The sequence below is a fragment of the Xiphophorus couchianus genome, chromosome 19 (genome assembly GCF_001444195.1).
Source record: "Xiphophorus couchianus chromosome 19, X_couchianus-1.0, whole genome shotgun sequence".
In the NCBI taxonomy this organism is placed as follows: domain Eukaryota; kingdom Metazoa; phylum Chordata; class Actinopteri; order Cyprinodontiformes; family Poeciliidae; genus Xiphophorus; species Xiphophorus couchianus.
The window spans coordinates 19,149,471-19,165,983 of NC_040246.1; the positions used below are offsets into that span (position 1 = coordinate 19,149,471).

Here is a 16,513-nt window from a genome sequence, read left to right on the forward strand (position 1 = left end):
TCCAGTCAGGTTATTAAACAGCGTTAATGGAAAAAAATGAGTGAAATTTATGAAATGACCCCTGAACACTCACTGTATTCCTGAAAATATAAACTTTTAAAATAACCCCCCCCCTTCTCATTTTATCTTTCGGAGCTGATTGTCTCCTCCCGCCGCCGGTTGGGAGGAGACAATCAGCTCCTCGTTAACTCACTCTACCGTTTATTACCGAGTGGAAAACATCCACAGGAAGGCTACGCTCATGTGAGCAGGTGCACAGGTAAGTGTGTTTCTCCCCCCGCCCTCTATCGGAGTACGGAAGGGAGGGGCTTTAGATCACACCTTAACTTCAGAGCGGGTCCGCTCCTTTTTCTACCGCCGGGTCGCCAAACGGCTACAGGCGATGAGAAGAGGGAGTGGAGGCGGTGGCGAATGTGTCTGACTAGAAAAGAGGATTACTGGCTGTTTCTTAACGGACTATCAGTGGATCTATGTGATGTAACCAAAGAATAAATAATTTGAGTTACTACAAAAAACGAATGAGAATATTTTGAAATGACCTTGAAACTGATGAGATTTAGAATGAGTGTACACTGCAAAAACACAATCTTACCAAGTATTTTATTTTTGTCTAATTTCAAGTGCAAATATTTTATTACACTAACTTACTTACAAGTTACTTTTCAGCAAGATACAGGAGCTTCTTTTAAAGTCAATAATTTCTTAATATTGATGAAAAAATTCTAAATCCACCGGCAGATTATTTTGTTTATAACAAGGGGAAATGATGGCTGCACAGTGGCGCAGTTGGTAGCACTGTTGCCTTGCAGCAAGAAGGTCCTGGGTTCGATTCCCGGCCAGGGTCTTTCTGCATGGAGTTTGCATGTTCTCCCTGTGCATGCGTGGGTTCTCTCCGGGTGCTCCGGCTTCCTCCCACAGTCCAAAAACATGACTGTCAGGTCGATTGGTTTCTCTGAATTCTCCCTAGGTGTGAGTGTGTGTGTGCATGGTTGTTTGTCCTGTATGTCTCTGTGTTGCCCTGCGACAGACTGGCGACCTGTCCAGGGTGTACCCCGCCTCTCGCCCGGAACGTAGCTGGAGATGGGCACCAGCAACCCTCCCGACCCCATTAGGGACAAGGGTGAACAGAAAATGGATGGATGGATGGACAAGGGGAAATGTCTTTTTGCCAGTGAAACTATTACTTTCTGATCAATATTGAGGAATAAATGACTTAAAATAAGCTAATTTAGCTTGCTGAAAAGTTAATTTTGTGCTGTTGGGTTCAGATATTTGCACAAAAATACTTGTTAAAATTGTGTTTTTCGTTAGAGATGGCATTTTACACTGCAAAATGTTGACTTTTCCCGTTTATCTATGAAACTAATGAGTTTTTTTCTTTTTTTAATTCATAAATGTGAACTTTCCTCCATTTAATAAATGAATGCAAGACGAAAATGAAGAAAAATGGATAAAAACTTCTCAATCCATAAAGGAGCCAAAGGCATATTTCTATAGATTTTGATCGTTGGTTAAATGTACAAAAACAAACACAAAACTTTTTAACTAGCAATAAAATGTATTGATAACAAACATCAGAAATAAGCTTCTACTTACTCGTTATAAGTGTGCCGCCTCCTACCGTCGCGCCGGCGTCCTAATGAGGCGGAGCCCTCCGCAACCTGCGCTTGTGGGTGTGCTCCGATACTGCGAGAGTTTTGATGACACACTGAACTCAGCAACGCCAGATTCCTCACACCTGGACAGGAGCCATGGGGAAGACAGGTGGGAGAGCCGACTTTGAGTGGGTCTACACCGACCAGCCGCACACCGCCCGCAGGAAGGAAATCCTGGGTAAGAAAACAAAGTTTTCACTCATTTTCACTCCTTAGGTGACTCTTGGCTTCATATTGTTCTTCACTTTACCTGCTTATAAAACACATCCGGTTAAACCTGTTTACTAGCTGTTGCTTAACGGACCAGCTACCCGCAACGGATGCGTAAAAATGATGTAACCGCACAGATTAAATCTTTTGAGTAAAAAAAGAAATTATTTAAATGTATTTGAATTACTTTGAATCTGATTAGTTTTATCTTGTAGCAAGAGTTTTATCTATTTATCTACGAAATTGTGTAAAATCAGTTTGCTTTCTTTATAAAAGTAACTTTCCTGCTCTTAAATATTCAATTTGGGACAAAAAGAAAATTAAATTAAGGGTAAAAACTTCCCAGCCTACAAGCCCTCTATGGCTCAAGGCTTATTTGTGGGCTTGGTCTGCGGTTAGATGTACAAATACAAACACACACACACACACACACACACACAAAGTTTACAACTAGCAGTAAAATAAGAATTCAGGAACGATCACATGAACTCATGAAATGCATTAATGATAATAATAAAAGGTAGAAATAAGTTTATGCTCTGTAGCTTCACGTTTTAAAGGTTTTTAAGCAACGATTTCCCATGAGAAGCTGCTCCACATTTTTAATCCGGCTCAAAAAATATGTATAATATGCTGCAGGGGCGCCACAATATGGCGGAATAATTATTTCTAGTTGCCATTTTCTTTAATGGCTTTTTGTGTGTTGAAATCCCTGGTGGGGAGCCTATAATATGTTAAATTATTTTGTTTTCTTTGTAAAAAAAAAAACTTTCCTCCTTTTAAATATTTAATTGAGGAAGAAAAATGTGCTTCACTATTTAAACGTTTGTTTCTGTTCACATGAGATGCTAATTCAAATGTTTAATCTGGCGCATTAGAAGGTTCTGTGCTACAGGGGGCGCCAAAATATGATGGAATAATTATTTTTAGTTGCCTTTTCAAAAAGTCTGTCTCCATTATATGTGATGCATCGGGGTGCCACGCTAGCAGGGGCGCCAGAATGTGGCGGAATAATGATGTCTAATTGGCTTTTTCTGCGCTCAGCAGCTGTTTGTGCATTGAACGCCTGTAATATGTGAATTGTTGTGTATACAAATAGAAACACACACACATAAACCTTACCCTGACCCTAAGATAAGAATCACAAGAACTCATAAAATGTATTAATGCTGTAGAAATAAAGCTGCACATGAAGCTGCAGATGTTGGAATAATTGATTTTAGTTTAACTTTTTTATATATTTAGCAGCTGTTTGTGCATTGAAAGCCTCACTGAGCTCCTACAAAGTATCTGTACTGCAGAAAATACTAAAGTCTCTCAAATGAACAACTTTACGTTCAACTGTCTCCTGGTTTCCTCTTGCTGCAGCATTTCCAACTTTTCATGTTTTAAATTCAGCCTCACATTCCTCTCCAACTGATCCTCAGTAATGAAAGGAATGGTGTAATTCAGGTTTTGGCGCGTTTTGTTTTTCATATTTTTCTGTCTTGTAGATTTTCTGCCCTTTGCTGATGCGGCGTGCAGGTTGCTGCTTCCTGGCGCTTTATCGTCTCGTGATGACGCAGCGTGAGGCTTTCAGTGGGAGCGGAAATGCTGACATGAACAATGTAGACGTCATTTATTTATTTACCAAGCTGTGTTTACAAAGGGATCTAAAATGTGATTTTTAGCGCCGCGTTTGATTCGCGTATCAATGATGAAAAGCGCGGGTTAAAAAGGCGGGAACCTGTTGACGTATATTTGATCCTGGTTTTGTTCAGCTGCTGCTTGGTCGCTCTGCTGTGAAATTAGCACCTCCAAGGTGTTTACTTGTCTCTTTCTTTACACCTGCAAGACATGAATTGTTAAAGATGTTTAGTTGTAATTATGACATCAGATCCCCAAGCGCGCGTGGCGAGTTTTCTCATTTTTCCTCTTGCGTGGAAGATCATGTGTCGCACATGAACAGAGCTCCCATTTATCTGAACTCGCACGGAAACCTTTTTTATCTTCATCTATGACGCTGATGAGGTCACAAAATAATTTACTGTCTCTGTTTATAGCAACTGAACGTCGTCAGAAAATGAAGCTTTTCATAGTTTTCCAGTTTAAATCAAACTTCGACGCTTTAAAGAATCTTAAATATTAAAGTAAATGGTTTTTCTCTGACATGGTGAAGTAGAAATAGGATGATAACCTCACTGTGTGTGTGTGTGTGTGTGTGTGTGTGTGTGTGTACGCCCAAAGCCATTAGGCCGTTTAAACAGCCTTTTATGGCGGCTGGTTATTCATTTATCTTTATTCCTCGCTGGTGTCAACACTTTAAAAAAAATGTCTCTAAACTGAATCTAAATGTTACATGTCTGATTAAAAACTCCCATCATGCAACAGATTGTGTTCATTTATTGTTTTCTATGAATCATCGCGGAGTTTTTACTTGGAATCCAACCAACTATTATTAATGGTTATTTTTGACGATTAATCGATTAATCAGATTCTTTAAAAAATGGCACATTCTGCTTATTTTTAATTTAAACCTTTTTATACAATATTAGAACTACATTAAGACAAATTTATTTAGTTTTTAAATAAGAAAATAAAAATTTTAGCTAAAAATTTAACAATATAGCGTTCACTTGATCATTTATAGCAAAGGATGCATCTGCAACTAAAAACATAAAAACAGAAAAAGCTCAAACTTTTCTGCTTGACTTAAAATCAATATAGTGAAGGATTGACCTCTAACTGACTAATATTGACACAACAAAAGGTGCTGAAAAGATTTTTGTCTACATAATTTGAACCAAGTGAAGCTAAAACTATCCCACTTGAGTTTTGGATGAAACATATTTACAAACGTTTTCTTAAATTCATCTTAACTGTATATATTTTCTGCATGTTTTTTGCATAATTATTGCTCTGAATGTGTTGTTCTTTCAGCAAATGGCCTTTTTTGAGTCAGTACATTCCAGGTAACAATTAATCGATTACTAAATTAATTGACTATTATTTCAGTGATCGATTAATCATGATTAATCAGATTAATCGTTTCAGCCCTACCTCTTGTGTATTTAATATTAACTGAAAACAGAGGGTTTGGTCCACAACAGTAGGAGAATGTAGGGAAATAATTGAAAACAAACCCTTATTTACCAGTTTAACCTGAATTTGCATAGAGTCGTGAAACTGGGAAACAATAAACAAATCAGGAGCCTTAATTTGCATCCCGCCCCCACCATGGTTGCCATGTGAGGGCTTTCTCTGACTCCACTGCGCCACATTTCTGGCTCTTCTTGTACTTCCTGTAGGGTGCGGTCAGCCAGTAAAACAGATCCAAACTTGTTTTCCCAACAAGCGGATTATATTCCATGAAGCAATCCCAATTAAGCCTTTTGTATTTTCCTAACGGCTACAGTTTAACTATGTTATGTCCTTCAGCAAAACAACACCTCTGCCAATTAAAGCCGGTTTTTGTCAGCAGGATTTTCCCAGGAGAAGGCTGGGCACCTTGCAATATGGGCTCCTTCTGAAATTTACTTAATTAATCCCAGAGCTGCAGCGATGACCAACAAATTGTTTTCTTTGCATCAGGAATTTATACCATTTCTATATTTGAATTTCTTGTTTTTCTGTAAATGCTTTTTCACACCACAGCCCTTTATCAGCGAGATATTTTCACATAATTTGAACTGAGTGAAACTAAAACTATGCCACTTGAGTTTTGTACATTTGTACAGTTTTGACTTAAGAATATGCTGTTCTATCAACAAATAGCCTTTTTTCGAGTCTGTATACTCCAGTTAATGATTAATTGATTGCTAAATTTGTTGAAAATTATCTTTAAAAATCGATTAATCATGATTAATCTGATTAATCATGATTAATCTGATTAATCATGATGAATTTCTTACTTCAGCAGGTAAATTGATTAACCAATGAATTATTAGACCACCAAAGGTTCATAATTGATTCTTTTTTTTTTTTTTTTTTTTTTTTACAGAAAGTGAGGTAGGTGAAGCTAAAACTATGCCACTTGAGTTTTGGGTAAAACATTTACAGTTCTTTTTAAATTCTATCTTAAATGCAAAATGTACATATTTTTGTACAGTTTTGGCTAGATTATTGCTCAGAATATGTTGTTCTTTCAGCAAATTGCCTTGTTGTGAGTCTGTATCCTCCAGTTAAGGATTAATCAATTACAAAATTAGTTGACCATTATTTCAAAAATTGATTAATCGCGATGAATCGGATTAATCATGATGGAATCAATTATTTCATCAGCTAAATCGATGAACTCATTAATATTTAGACATCAAGAGGTGCTGAACAGGAGATAATCTGAAACAAACTTTACCACTTTAGTTTTGGATAGAACATATTTACAGAAAAAGGTTTTTATTTAACCTTAAATGCAAAATTTATATATTTTTGTACAGTTTTAATTTAATTACTGGTCTTAATATGTTGCTCTTTCAAGCAAATTACTCTTTTTTTTTTTTAGTTTTCAACGAATATAATCCATTACTGAATCGGTTAAAGCTTATTTGAACAGTTGATTAATCATGATTAATTTGATTAATCATTTCAGTGGTAGTCCTTACTCTTCCTTTCTGTGTTTCTACTCTCAGCCAAATATCCAGAAATAAAGACCCTGATGGGTCCGGACCCCCAGCTGAAGTGGGTTGTGTCCGGCTTGGTCCTGACCCAACTCGTCGCCTGCTACCTGGTGCACGACCTCCCCTGGAAGTGGGTCTTCTTCTGGGCCTACGGCTTCGGCGGGTGCATCAACCACTCGCTGACTCTGGCCATTCACGACATTTCTCACAACGTAGCTTTCGGGAACAAGCTTGCGAAGTGGAACCGCTGGTTCGCCATGTGGGCCAACCTGCCCATCGGGCTTCCCTACTCTGCCTCCTTCAAGAAGTACCACATCGACCACCACCGGTACCTGGGCGGCGACCAGCTGGATGTGGACATCCCAACCGAGTGGGAGGGATGGTTCTTCTGCACGCCGGCTAGGAAGGTCCTCTGGCTCTTTCTGCAGCCGTTTTTCTACGCCTTGAGGCCGTTGGTGGTCAACCCCAAACCGGTGGGTCCGATGGAGATCCAGAACACAGTGGTTCAGCTCCTAGCAGACGCAGTCATCTTCTACTTCTGGGGGCTAAAGCCGATTGTTTACCTCATTGCTGGATCCATTTTGTGCCTGGGGATCCATCCGTTCTCTGGACACTTCATAGCAGAGCATTACATGTTTCTGAAGGGACACGAGACGTATTCATACTACGGGCCGCTGAACTTGCTCACCTTTAATGTTGGATACCACATGGAGCACCATGACTTCCCCAGCATACCTGGCAGTAAACTACCTCAGGTGAGTCTCTGGCTAATCATCCTTCATACCGCAGCAGGTAAACTTTGGACTTCACTCAATACTAGATACTAACCGACTGGTGGCGAGGGAGAACAATCTGACTTTTTATGAGTCGCAAATATTGTCTTAACGTTTCTCTGCAACTTCTACACTGCAAAAACACAAAATCTCACCACGTATTTTTGGTCTAGATTCTGGTGCAAATATTTCAGTACACTTTAAATAATTAAAACTGAGCTACAGTAACTTTAAGTGAGATACAGGAGCCTGTTTTAAGTAAATAATTCCTCAATATGAATAAGTACTAAATCCACTTCTATCAAGACATTTCCCTCATGTTATAAGTGGAATAATCAGCCATTGGAACTAGAACTGGGTTGCTAGGCAACGGGCTTGGCTTGGCTGTGGTTGCTAGGTAACGGTAGAGTGCCCTTCATTTTGAAACAAGCCACTTAATATTGACTTTTCCATCAATATTAAGGAATAATTTACTTAAAATAAGCTGCTACATCTTGTTACTTTTAAATTATGTTTGTCTTATTTCAAGTGTGCTAAGATATTTGCACTAGAAAGTAGATTAAAAAGTACTTGGCAGTACTTTATTCAAAATGTTTTCTAGTGTTAAATGTTGGACAGAAATTATAGTTTATTTGTCTTTGAGAGGATTGACTTGCATTATTATTCCTTTGCAATTATATTACTTGGAAATTTTAAAACAATTATATTATTGTTTATTACAATAACTTCTGGGATAATTTCTCATCAACTTCAGTGTCTCAGATACTTTGATTAGGACATTCTGAAACCTTTCTATTTGGATTATTGTCCTGCTTAAACTTAGCTGGATGACTAGAGATTCAGCTTCAGGGTTTACAAGTCCTTAAAATCCTTGAAAATGCTTGAAGTTTCAATTAGGTGTTTCAAGGTTTGGAAAGTGCTTGATTTTTGTACAATGTCCTTGAAAGTATTTGATATTCAAACGGCACAGTTTTGTAATAAAAAACATAAATTTAACGTTTGAGTTAAAGCTTAAATTTGGAAAATTCTATTTACAATTTTACATATCTAAAAATAAAATAATTTTTGTCACATTTTGACGTTAAATCAGACTAAAATTTAGTTTTTTAGGTCAGTTAGAATCACCAAAACTATTTATATTTGCTAAATGCCAGGAAACTTAGCATTATTATTATTGACAGTAAAAAATGAGAGGATATAGTCATGAACTGAGACTGTCTTCTTAGTTTATTTGTGTTATTATTTAGTTTTCCAAAGTGTTAGAAAACTTATCTTGAAAATGTTTGAATTTTAAAGCGGGAAAAGTGAACAAACCCTGAATTTGAAACAATCAAATGTGAACATTTCTCTCTTTTAAGAACTAAATGTGAAAACATTATTTTATTTGCTCAGGTTCTGTAAAATTAATCTAATGTTCAGAAGCAGCAGCTATAACTACCATCTGCAGTTAAAATGTTGGATTTTTGACGTTTTTCTAAGCGTTCTTCTCGTTTTTTCAGGTGAAAAAGATCGCAGCAGAGTATTACGACTCGCTGCCGCAGCACACTTCCTGGTTCCAGGTGCTGTGGGACTTTGTGTTCGACGAAAACATCGGCCCTTACGCCAGAGTCAAACGGGAGTACAAGCTAAGCAAGCTGGAATAGATTTCTAGTGATATTTGTACAGAAAACTTAAATAAAGCTGGTATACTTACACTGCAAAAACACAAAATCTTATAGAGCATTTTAGTCTAGTTTTTAGTGCAAATGTCTCAGTACACTTGAAATAAGATAAAACTAACTTACAAGTAACTTTTCTACAAGATATAGGAGCTTGTTTTAAGTTAATTATTCCTTAATATTGATGAATAAGTACTACTTCCATTAGCAGATTATTTTACTTATAAAATGAGAAAATGTCTTATAAGTTAAGGAATTATTGACATCTTGCTAAAAAGCTACTTATATGTTTGTTTTGTATGATGATGTATTAAAGTCGCTGTAGACAGAAAAACAATTAAATTTCTGCCAAAAAACTCAGAAGATTTCTAGAAAAATCTTGGGAACATCTGAGTTTGAAAAATCAAAAATTTGCAACAAAAATGTCAGAAATTTTCTAGAAAAAAAAAACCATACAAATTTGTGAGTTTAAAAAGTTAAATGTTTTGTAAAAAAACCCAACAAAACCTGAAATTTTCTAGAAAAAACATGGACATTTCTGAGTCTCAAAAGTCCAAAATTTGCAAGAAAAAACTGGCATTTTGAGATTAATCTCAGAAATTTTCTAGAAGAAAAATAGTATTGTTTTGGTTTATAAATGTGGAAATTTGTGAGTCTCAAAAGTAAAAAACATTTAAAAATAAAAGATTTTTTTAAAGTACATAATTCCTTAATATTGATAAAAATGTTATAACATTTTCCTGTGCTATTAGCAAAATAATCTGCCATTGAAACTGGAACTTTTCCATCATGGTTTAGGAAAACAAGTTCCTGTCTCTTGCTGAAACGTTACTTTTAGTTTTATTTAAAGATATTTGCAGTTGAATCGAGACCAAAAACACTAGGAGTTTGTGTTTTTGCAGTGTAGTTAAATTTTTTGATGCAGTCGCTGAAAGAAAAACATTTTCACTCCTGTTGTTTTGTAAAAGTTGATCTGTTTATAGTCGTCAGATGCAGGTCACACACATTGTCACAGTGTATCCTGAAAGATGAGATTATTAATCCCACAACACTGGAACAGATTATCGTTGTTGGGCAGAACGAAGCTGAAGAGGAACGCAGCAGCGTTGATACTTTGAGTAAGAGGAGCTTTTCTTCAGTGACGCTTCGTTTTGCTATAAATCATAAAAATCTGACTGAAGCCGCAAAACCAAACATAAAAAAAACACACATTACTCCATCAGGATTACAGCCTTCTGGTTGTATTTTTATTATTCATAAAGTATTCCATCTGTCTTTTTAACCAAGAGTCTAGAGATATTGTTTTGTTAATATTAATAAATGCGTTTGTGATGCTGTTGTTTTTTGACTAAATTGTAAAAAGATGAATCTTGTAAATGTTTCTGCCGTCTGAAATCTCAACATGTAAAAATGCAGGCAGATCAGGAAACACTGTGAAGAGTTAAGTTGATATTTTGGAATAAAAGTTTTATCTCTCATTTTAATGTTTCTGTTTCTGTCCACTCACAGAGCGAAGCTCAGTTTTTATTTTCTAATTTATGGTTTTATTTTTTTGGATTGAGTTTATTTGACAGATATTTTCACATTTCTGATCATCTTTTTATTGATTTTTTATTGCTACAGGGAATTTGGATTAAAGGTTTTGAAACTGAGGTCTGCAGTTCTACACTGCAAAAACACAAAACCTTACAAAGTATTTTTGTTTTGTCTCCAGTGAAAATATCCCAGTTCACTTGAAATAAGACAAAACTAACTTTGAAGTAACTTTTCAGAAAAATACAGCAGCTTAAGTAATTCACTAAAAACATTTTAATCTGCCAATGTAACTTTTCCAAGGAAAAGTTCTTGTTTCTTAAGAAAAGACAAAAAGAACTTTTAAGGAATTTAAGGAATTATTTACTTAAAGCAAGATTATTTTCAGTTTTATTTCATATTTAATATATTTGCACTAGAAACGACACAATACTTGGTATGATTTTGTATTTGCAGTGCATTGTTGAAATCCACTCACTGTGGTTAAGTAAAAATAAAATACACCAATATAGTAATAATGCACTGCAAAAACACAACCAAGTATGTGTGGTCTAGTTTCTAGTGCAAATAACATATTACACTTAAAACAAGACAAAACTAATTTACAAGTAACTTTTTCAGCAAGATGTATTGCTTTTTTTTAAAAGTAATAATTAATAATTTTAAAAAGTTCTAGTTCCAGATTAGAAAAATGTCTTATAAGTTAAATATAAGAAGAAATTTTGAAAGTGGTACTTAAAAAAACATTGAGAACCAAATTTCTTGCTGAAAATTTATGTGTAAATTAGTTTTGTCTTATTTAAAGTGTACTGAGATATTTAGAGAAACAGATTGTTTTTCAGTGTACTTATAGTGTGTAATTATATATATATATATATATATATTTGCATGTGTGTATGAAAGTGACTTAGAAATACACAAATTGACTGAGACTTAGTTTGAATTGGAATAAATTTACTTCCAGCTGTTAAATGAGAACGATTCGAGCGCGGACAGAAACGTTAAACCTCCGTTACCGTGAACCTTCGTTTCACTCGGCTGCAGATAAAAACGCAGCGCTTCGTTTTCACCCCACATCATCACAGTCAACGTCTGATCTACAGCAAAACCTTCGTAGAAACAAACGTACCACCATTTATATAGATTTTTAATTAAGTTTGGAACCAAATAGAAAACAGAGACGGAGGGAGGTTCATGCATACTGGGAGGCTCACAAAGCGAAGGGTGACCAGTAGAGAAAACACCGTTCCATACGGAGGAGGAAAAACATGGCGGCACATTTACACCCATCAGGCTGCTTCAGTGAGCGATTCCCGACGTTTCCTCAGCCATACTGCAGCCGCGCACTGCAAAACATCAACCTTACCAAGGATTTTTATACTGCAAATAAATTACTTGAAATAAGAGAAGTGACTTTGCAGAAAAATATAGGAGCTTTTTTTAATCAATTCCTTAATGTTGAAAAATACAAGTTCCAATGGCAAATTCTTGACTTTTGAAAAATTTCTGAGTTTCAAAAGTTTGGAAATTTTCTGATGTCTGAAACTCAAAAAAGTCCAAATTTTCCTGCAACTTTTTAAACTTTTGGAGCTCAAGATTTTTTATAGAGCATTTCTGAGATTAACCTCAAAATTTCTGTTTTATCCCTTAAAATTTCAGGGAAAATTTTCAATATTAAATAATTAATTAATTTAAAAAAAAACTAAAAAAAAAAAAAAGAAACTCAGATGTTCTTTTATTCAAGAACATTTCAGAGACTAAACTCAAAATTAAAATTTTTTTCCTGTAAGTTTTTGGGGAAAATTTTCAATACTAAGGTAGTAATTACTTTTAAAAAGCAGAAACTCGTTCATATCTTATTTTGAGACTCAGAAATTTCCAAGTTTTTTATAAAGATTTTCTGAGATTATTTTTGTGTGTAAATTTACTTTTTTCCTTCTTTCAATGGGCCTAAAACACAGCCATGCAAATCCAGCTTGGAAGTAACTTTTCATGAAGATATAGCAGCTTGATTTTAGTAATTAATTTCTTAATACTGATGAAAAGGTTCTGGTTCTACTGGTAGATTATTTGAAAGAAACGTCTTGTTATAAGTGAAATAATCTGCTGGTGGAACCAGAACCTTTTCATCAATATTAAGGAATTAATTATTTAAAACAAGTTGCAATATCTTGGAGTATCTAGGCGTTACTTGCAAGTTAGTTTAACTATATTTTAAACTTATTAAGATATTTGAACTAGAAACTAGACAAAAATACTTGGTAAGATTTTGTGTTTTTGCAGTGTAAACCGGCTGCACTTTTAAATGTTCTGAGAGATTAGAGGTAATTTTCTTCTAAGGAGGGAAAAGATTAGACGTACAACACCAGTATGAGCAAAGTTATAAAAACATTTTTTTGTTTTAAATATGCCGTTTCAGGGCGAGTGTGTCTGCATCTGCAGCTTCGCCCGTTTTGTGCTTGTTGGAGAAAAACGAACCGAAAGCGACCATAGAAAATATAAAAGCAGACAGAAATGGTGTGCAAGATTCCTTTGTCCTTCTCTAATACCAAATAATACTCATTGTCATCGACAGCATCATCATTATCACCACAGTTTTAAATAATAAAACAGTAAAAACTTAGAAAACGAAAATATTTTCTTCATAAGACTCAACAGAGACAAAAAAAGCTGCAACACTGGGCTGACTGAGTCTAGGTGCACAGAGAGGACCACAACACCGAACTCAGTACAAACGTCTCTTCACTTCTAGTCCGAGTTTCCTCCTTTCCTTAAATTAATCACAACGTTTCAGTCTTCCCCGTTTCCTTTTTGCTGTCCAGCAGACTTAAATGTTGCCGCAACGTCTCTGCAACAGAAACATTGAGAGAACATTCCCCGGTCCTCGTGTCTGTGCATCTGCGCGTCCGTCCTCCGTCTGCTGCGTCTTCGTCCGCCTGGCGGGACGGGATTAGGATGTACTGATTCTGCCGATTTCATGTCTGATGGCTGCAAGAAACGAAACGGAGAGAAACTGAAGCAGCTTTTCTGACTGTCAGGTTGGACGAGTTTGATAGAAATCAAACTGCAGCGTTGGAGACGGTACACTGCAAAAACAGAAAGTCTTACCAGGTAATTTTATTCTAGTTTCTAGTGCAACTAGCCTAGTGTACTTGAAATAAGACAAAAACTATCATGGTGAACTGGAAACATTGTGGAAAGGCAAAAGAAAGGAATAAATGTTCACCCAAAAATGCAGAAATCTTTAGATTAATTTCAGAAATTTTCTAGAAAAAAAGAGAAAAGTTTTGAGTTTGAAAAGTTGAAAATTTGCTTGAAAAAAAACCTCAAATTTTGAATTTTTTTTTTGAAATAACAAAACCCCCAAATTTGAGATGAACATCAGAAACTTTCTATAAAAAACATGAAAATTTTAGTTTTAAAAATAAAATAAAAATCCCTTAAATTTTAAAATTAACACCAAAAATTTTCACTAAAGAAACTCAGAAATATCAGTTTGAAAAGTTGAACATTTTCTAGGAAAAAATCCCTAAAATTCTGAGATTTATCTTGGAAATTGTCTACAAAGAAAAAGGAAAAAAAAAAAAGAAATTTCTGAGTTTGAAAAGCAGAAAATTTGCTAAAGGAAACAGAATTTTTGAGGTTAATCTCAAAACATTTTTGTTGGTTTTACAAAAAAAATTCTGTTTTGAAATTTCTGAGTCAAAAGTTGTGACTTTTGGAAAACTCAATTTTCTGAGTTTCAAATGTTGAACATTTTCGACTTTGGAAACTCATAAATTTTTAATTTTTTTAAATAGAAAATTTTGAAGATTTATCTCAAGAGTTCTGTGTTTTTTCTAGCAAACCTTTGACTTTTCAAACTCAGAAATGTCCAAGTTTTTCTAGAAAATCTGAGTTTCTTGGTGAAAATTTACTCCTTTTTTCTAATAACAACAGTAATGTGTTGTGTTACAAAACTAACTTAAAAGTAACTTTTCAGGAAGATACAGAAACTTGTTTTAAGCAAATAATTTCTTAATATTAATAAAAACATACTAGTTGATCTGATTATTTTACTTGTGCCAAAAATTTTTTTATATGTGAAATAATCTCCAGTGGAACTTGTACATTTTAAAATTATATATATTTTTTTTACCAATATTAAGTAAAAAAAAAAAAAAACGAGCTCCTTTGTCTTGATGAAAAGTTACTTCTAAGTTAGTTTTGTCTTATTTCAAGTGTACTACAATAATTGGACTAAAAAAGTGGACCAAAAATACTTGGTAAGAGTTTGTGTTTTTGCAGTGTAAAGATCTGCGTTGCTCACCGTTAATGATCTCATCTTTCACCTTGTGCAGCTCGCGCACAACTTCATCCAAAATTTCCTACAAAACAAACCAACAAACAAAATCCACGTGTGAGCTCATTTTCCACATCCCCCAGTAAACCCAGTTGATCAGAATCCCAGTTGATCCTGATCGGATCACCTGTTTCATCCTGTCGAATTCTGTGTCGGCTTCACCGGTGCTGCCGATGGGTCTCACTCTGAAACACAAAGCGACACCAGGCAGAATTTACTCTCCGCCGTTAACTCGTTAACTGGACGGTTTCATTTTCAGGATAAATTCAACCTGCTCACCTGGACACCAGCGAGGATTTCTCCGCAGAGTTGGACCGCTCCCACGGCTTCTTCAGAGCATCTGTTGAAATTCGAATAAACTAAATTAGCATCGGAACAATTACCGATTGTAAAATAAATATACGTTTTTTTTTAAAAGGTCCAAAACTACACTGAGAACTGTAACATGGTGGCGTCATAAAAAACAACTTTATTTCCAAGCTAATATTCTCTTTTCTTTATTATTAGTTCAACACATTCAAGAAATTATTATAAGCAACTATAAAACTGGGTAAAAACTATTTTATGTTTATATATACGGTAGGTGTGTGCACTGTAAAAACAGGAAATCTGTTTTTGCAGATTACCTAGTATTTTTAGTTAATTTTAATGTAAGTATTTTAGTTCACTTGAAATATGATAAAATTAACATCCAAGTAACTTTTCAGCAAGAAATAAGAGATAATTGTAAGTAAATAATTCCTTAATATTGATAAAAAATAACTAGATTATTTTCACTTGTAGGAAGGCATTTTTCCCACATTGTAAGTGAAATAATCTGAAAAAGAAACTGGTTGTTTTTCATCAACATTAAGGAATTATCGACTCAAAACAAGCTAGAAAACCTATTTGTAAGTTATTTGCACTATATAAATCATAAACACTTGGTAAAACTTTGTGTTTTTGCAGTGCGTGCATAAACAATCACACACAGAAGTGCACAGTTGGTGAAAGCATGTAAATAATAATCAGGGATGAAGGCATTCCCCGCTCAGGTTGATTCTGAACGACTCTGCTCTGGTTTTGTTGGCTGTGCGATGGAAGCAGAGGAAACCAGTGCATGCTGGGAAAGAACAGAGCAAACCGTTGTACCAGTCCATTTAATCTAGTTCCAGTTATCGTTTATTTTATTATTTCAAATTATCCACTTCAGGCTTCATAAAAAACACTAATCAAGCCTGGCTAAGCTAACGTGAGCTACGCTAACTTTTTATTTTATGACTAATTTTATGTAATCAGCACCTCTCTAATCACGTTTCTCGTTAAATCAACCAGTTTGTTTATTAAAGATTAAATCATCTGAGGTATTAATCCAACATCTGGAAAATGTTTTCTTTGCAACCTTGAGCTCAAAATATGGAACTAAGAGTGATGCATTGGATATTCATAACCCAGTTAGGCTGGATGCTGAGCGTTTTCCCGTACCTGTTGAGTTCTGCTGACCCGGCCCTCGACCACCTGAATCATCCTGTGAAAAAGTAAACATGTAATGTAAAATAAAGTTAATTAAAGTTATGAAAACGGAGAACATTTTACAGCAATAACTGGTTTAAAAGGCTCAAAAACAGCAACCATTTTGTAAAATGGCTGTCATTTTGGAACTCAATAGCTAAATATGACCATGTCATATTTAGCAAACATGTGACCTGAGGAGTGAGCGTGCTAAAATGTATCATCTGAACTCTTGACTATAAAGAAACTATAGATT

The 16,513-nt window shown here is 35.1% G+C and overlaps 2 protein-coding genes across 5 annotated transcripts in view; one reads left to right on the forward strand and one right to left on the reverse strand.

Annotated features, from left to right (window-relative positions):
- The first annotated feature begins 1,680 nt into the window (after positions 1–1,680).
- degs2 (delta(4)-desaturase, sphingolipid 2) lies at positions 1,681–9,359 on the forward strand. The gene is made up of 3 exons (XM_028001526.1): positions 1,681–1,833; positions 6,473–7,215; positions 8,733–9,359. The coding sequence occupies exons 1-3, from the start codon at positions 1,752–1,754 to the stop codon at positions 8,874–8,876; spliced, it is 969 nt and encodes a 322-aa protein (XP_027857327.1). The 5' UTR covers positions 1,681–1,751; the 3' UTR covers positions 8,877–9,359.
- Positions 9,360–12,796: 3,437 nt separating this feature from the next.
- The window catches only part of evla (Enah/Vasp-like a), a 43,119-nt gene continuing 39,402 nt past the window's right edge, over positions 12,797–16,513 (reverse strand). For all 4 annotated transcript variants that reach the window (XM_028000002.1, XM_028000001.1, XM_028000004.1 and 1 more), the window contains 5 exons: positions 16,231–16,273; positions 15,046–15,106; positions 14,894–14,951; positions 14,734–14,791; positions 12,797–13,412 (listed from right to left, as the gene is read on the reverse strand). In XM_028000002.1, coding sequence (XP_027855803.1) covers positions 13,375–13,412; positions 14,734–14,791; positions 14,894–14,951; positions 15,046–15,106; positions 16,231–16,273 — 258 coding nt within the window. In that variant the 3' untranslated portion in view covers positions 12,797–13,374. The remainder of the gene's footprint in view (positions 13,413–14,733; positions 14,792–14,893; positions 14,952–15,045; positions 15,107–16,230; positions 16,274–16,513) is intronic.

Excerpts from the sequence above, each read along its gene's own strand:
- degs2 (XM_028001526.1), top strand. The coding sequence starts at position 1,752 with ATGGGGAAGACAGGTGGGAGAGCCGACTTTGAGTGGGTCTACACCGAC. Across the intron at positions 1,834-6,472 it reads CCGCAGGAAGGAAATCCTGG|CCAAATATCCAGAAATAAAG; the intron begins GTAAGAAAACAA and ends TTCTACTCTCAG. Across the intron at positions 7,216-8,732 it reads CTGGCAGTAAACTACCTCAG|GTGAAAAAGATCGCAGCAGA; the intron begins GTGAGTCTCTGG and ends TCGTTTTTTCAG.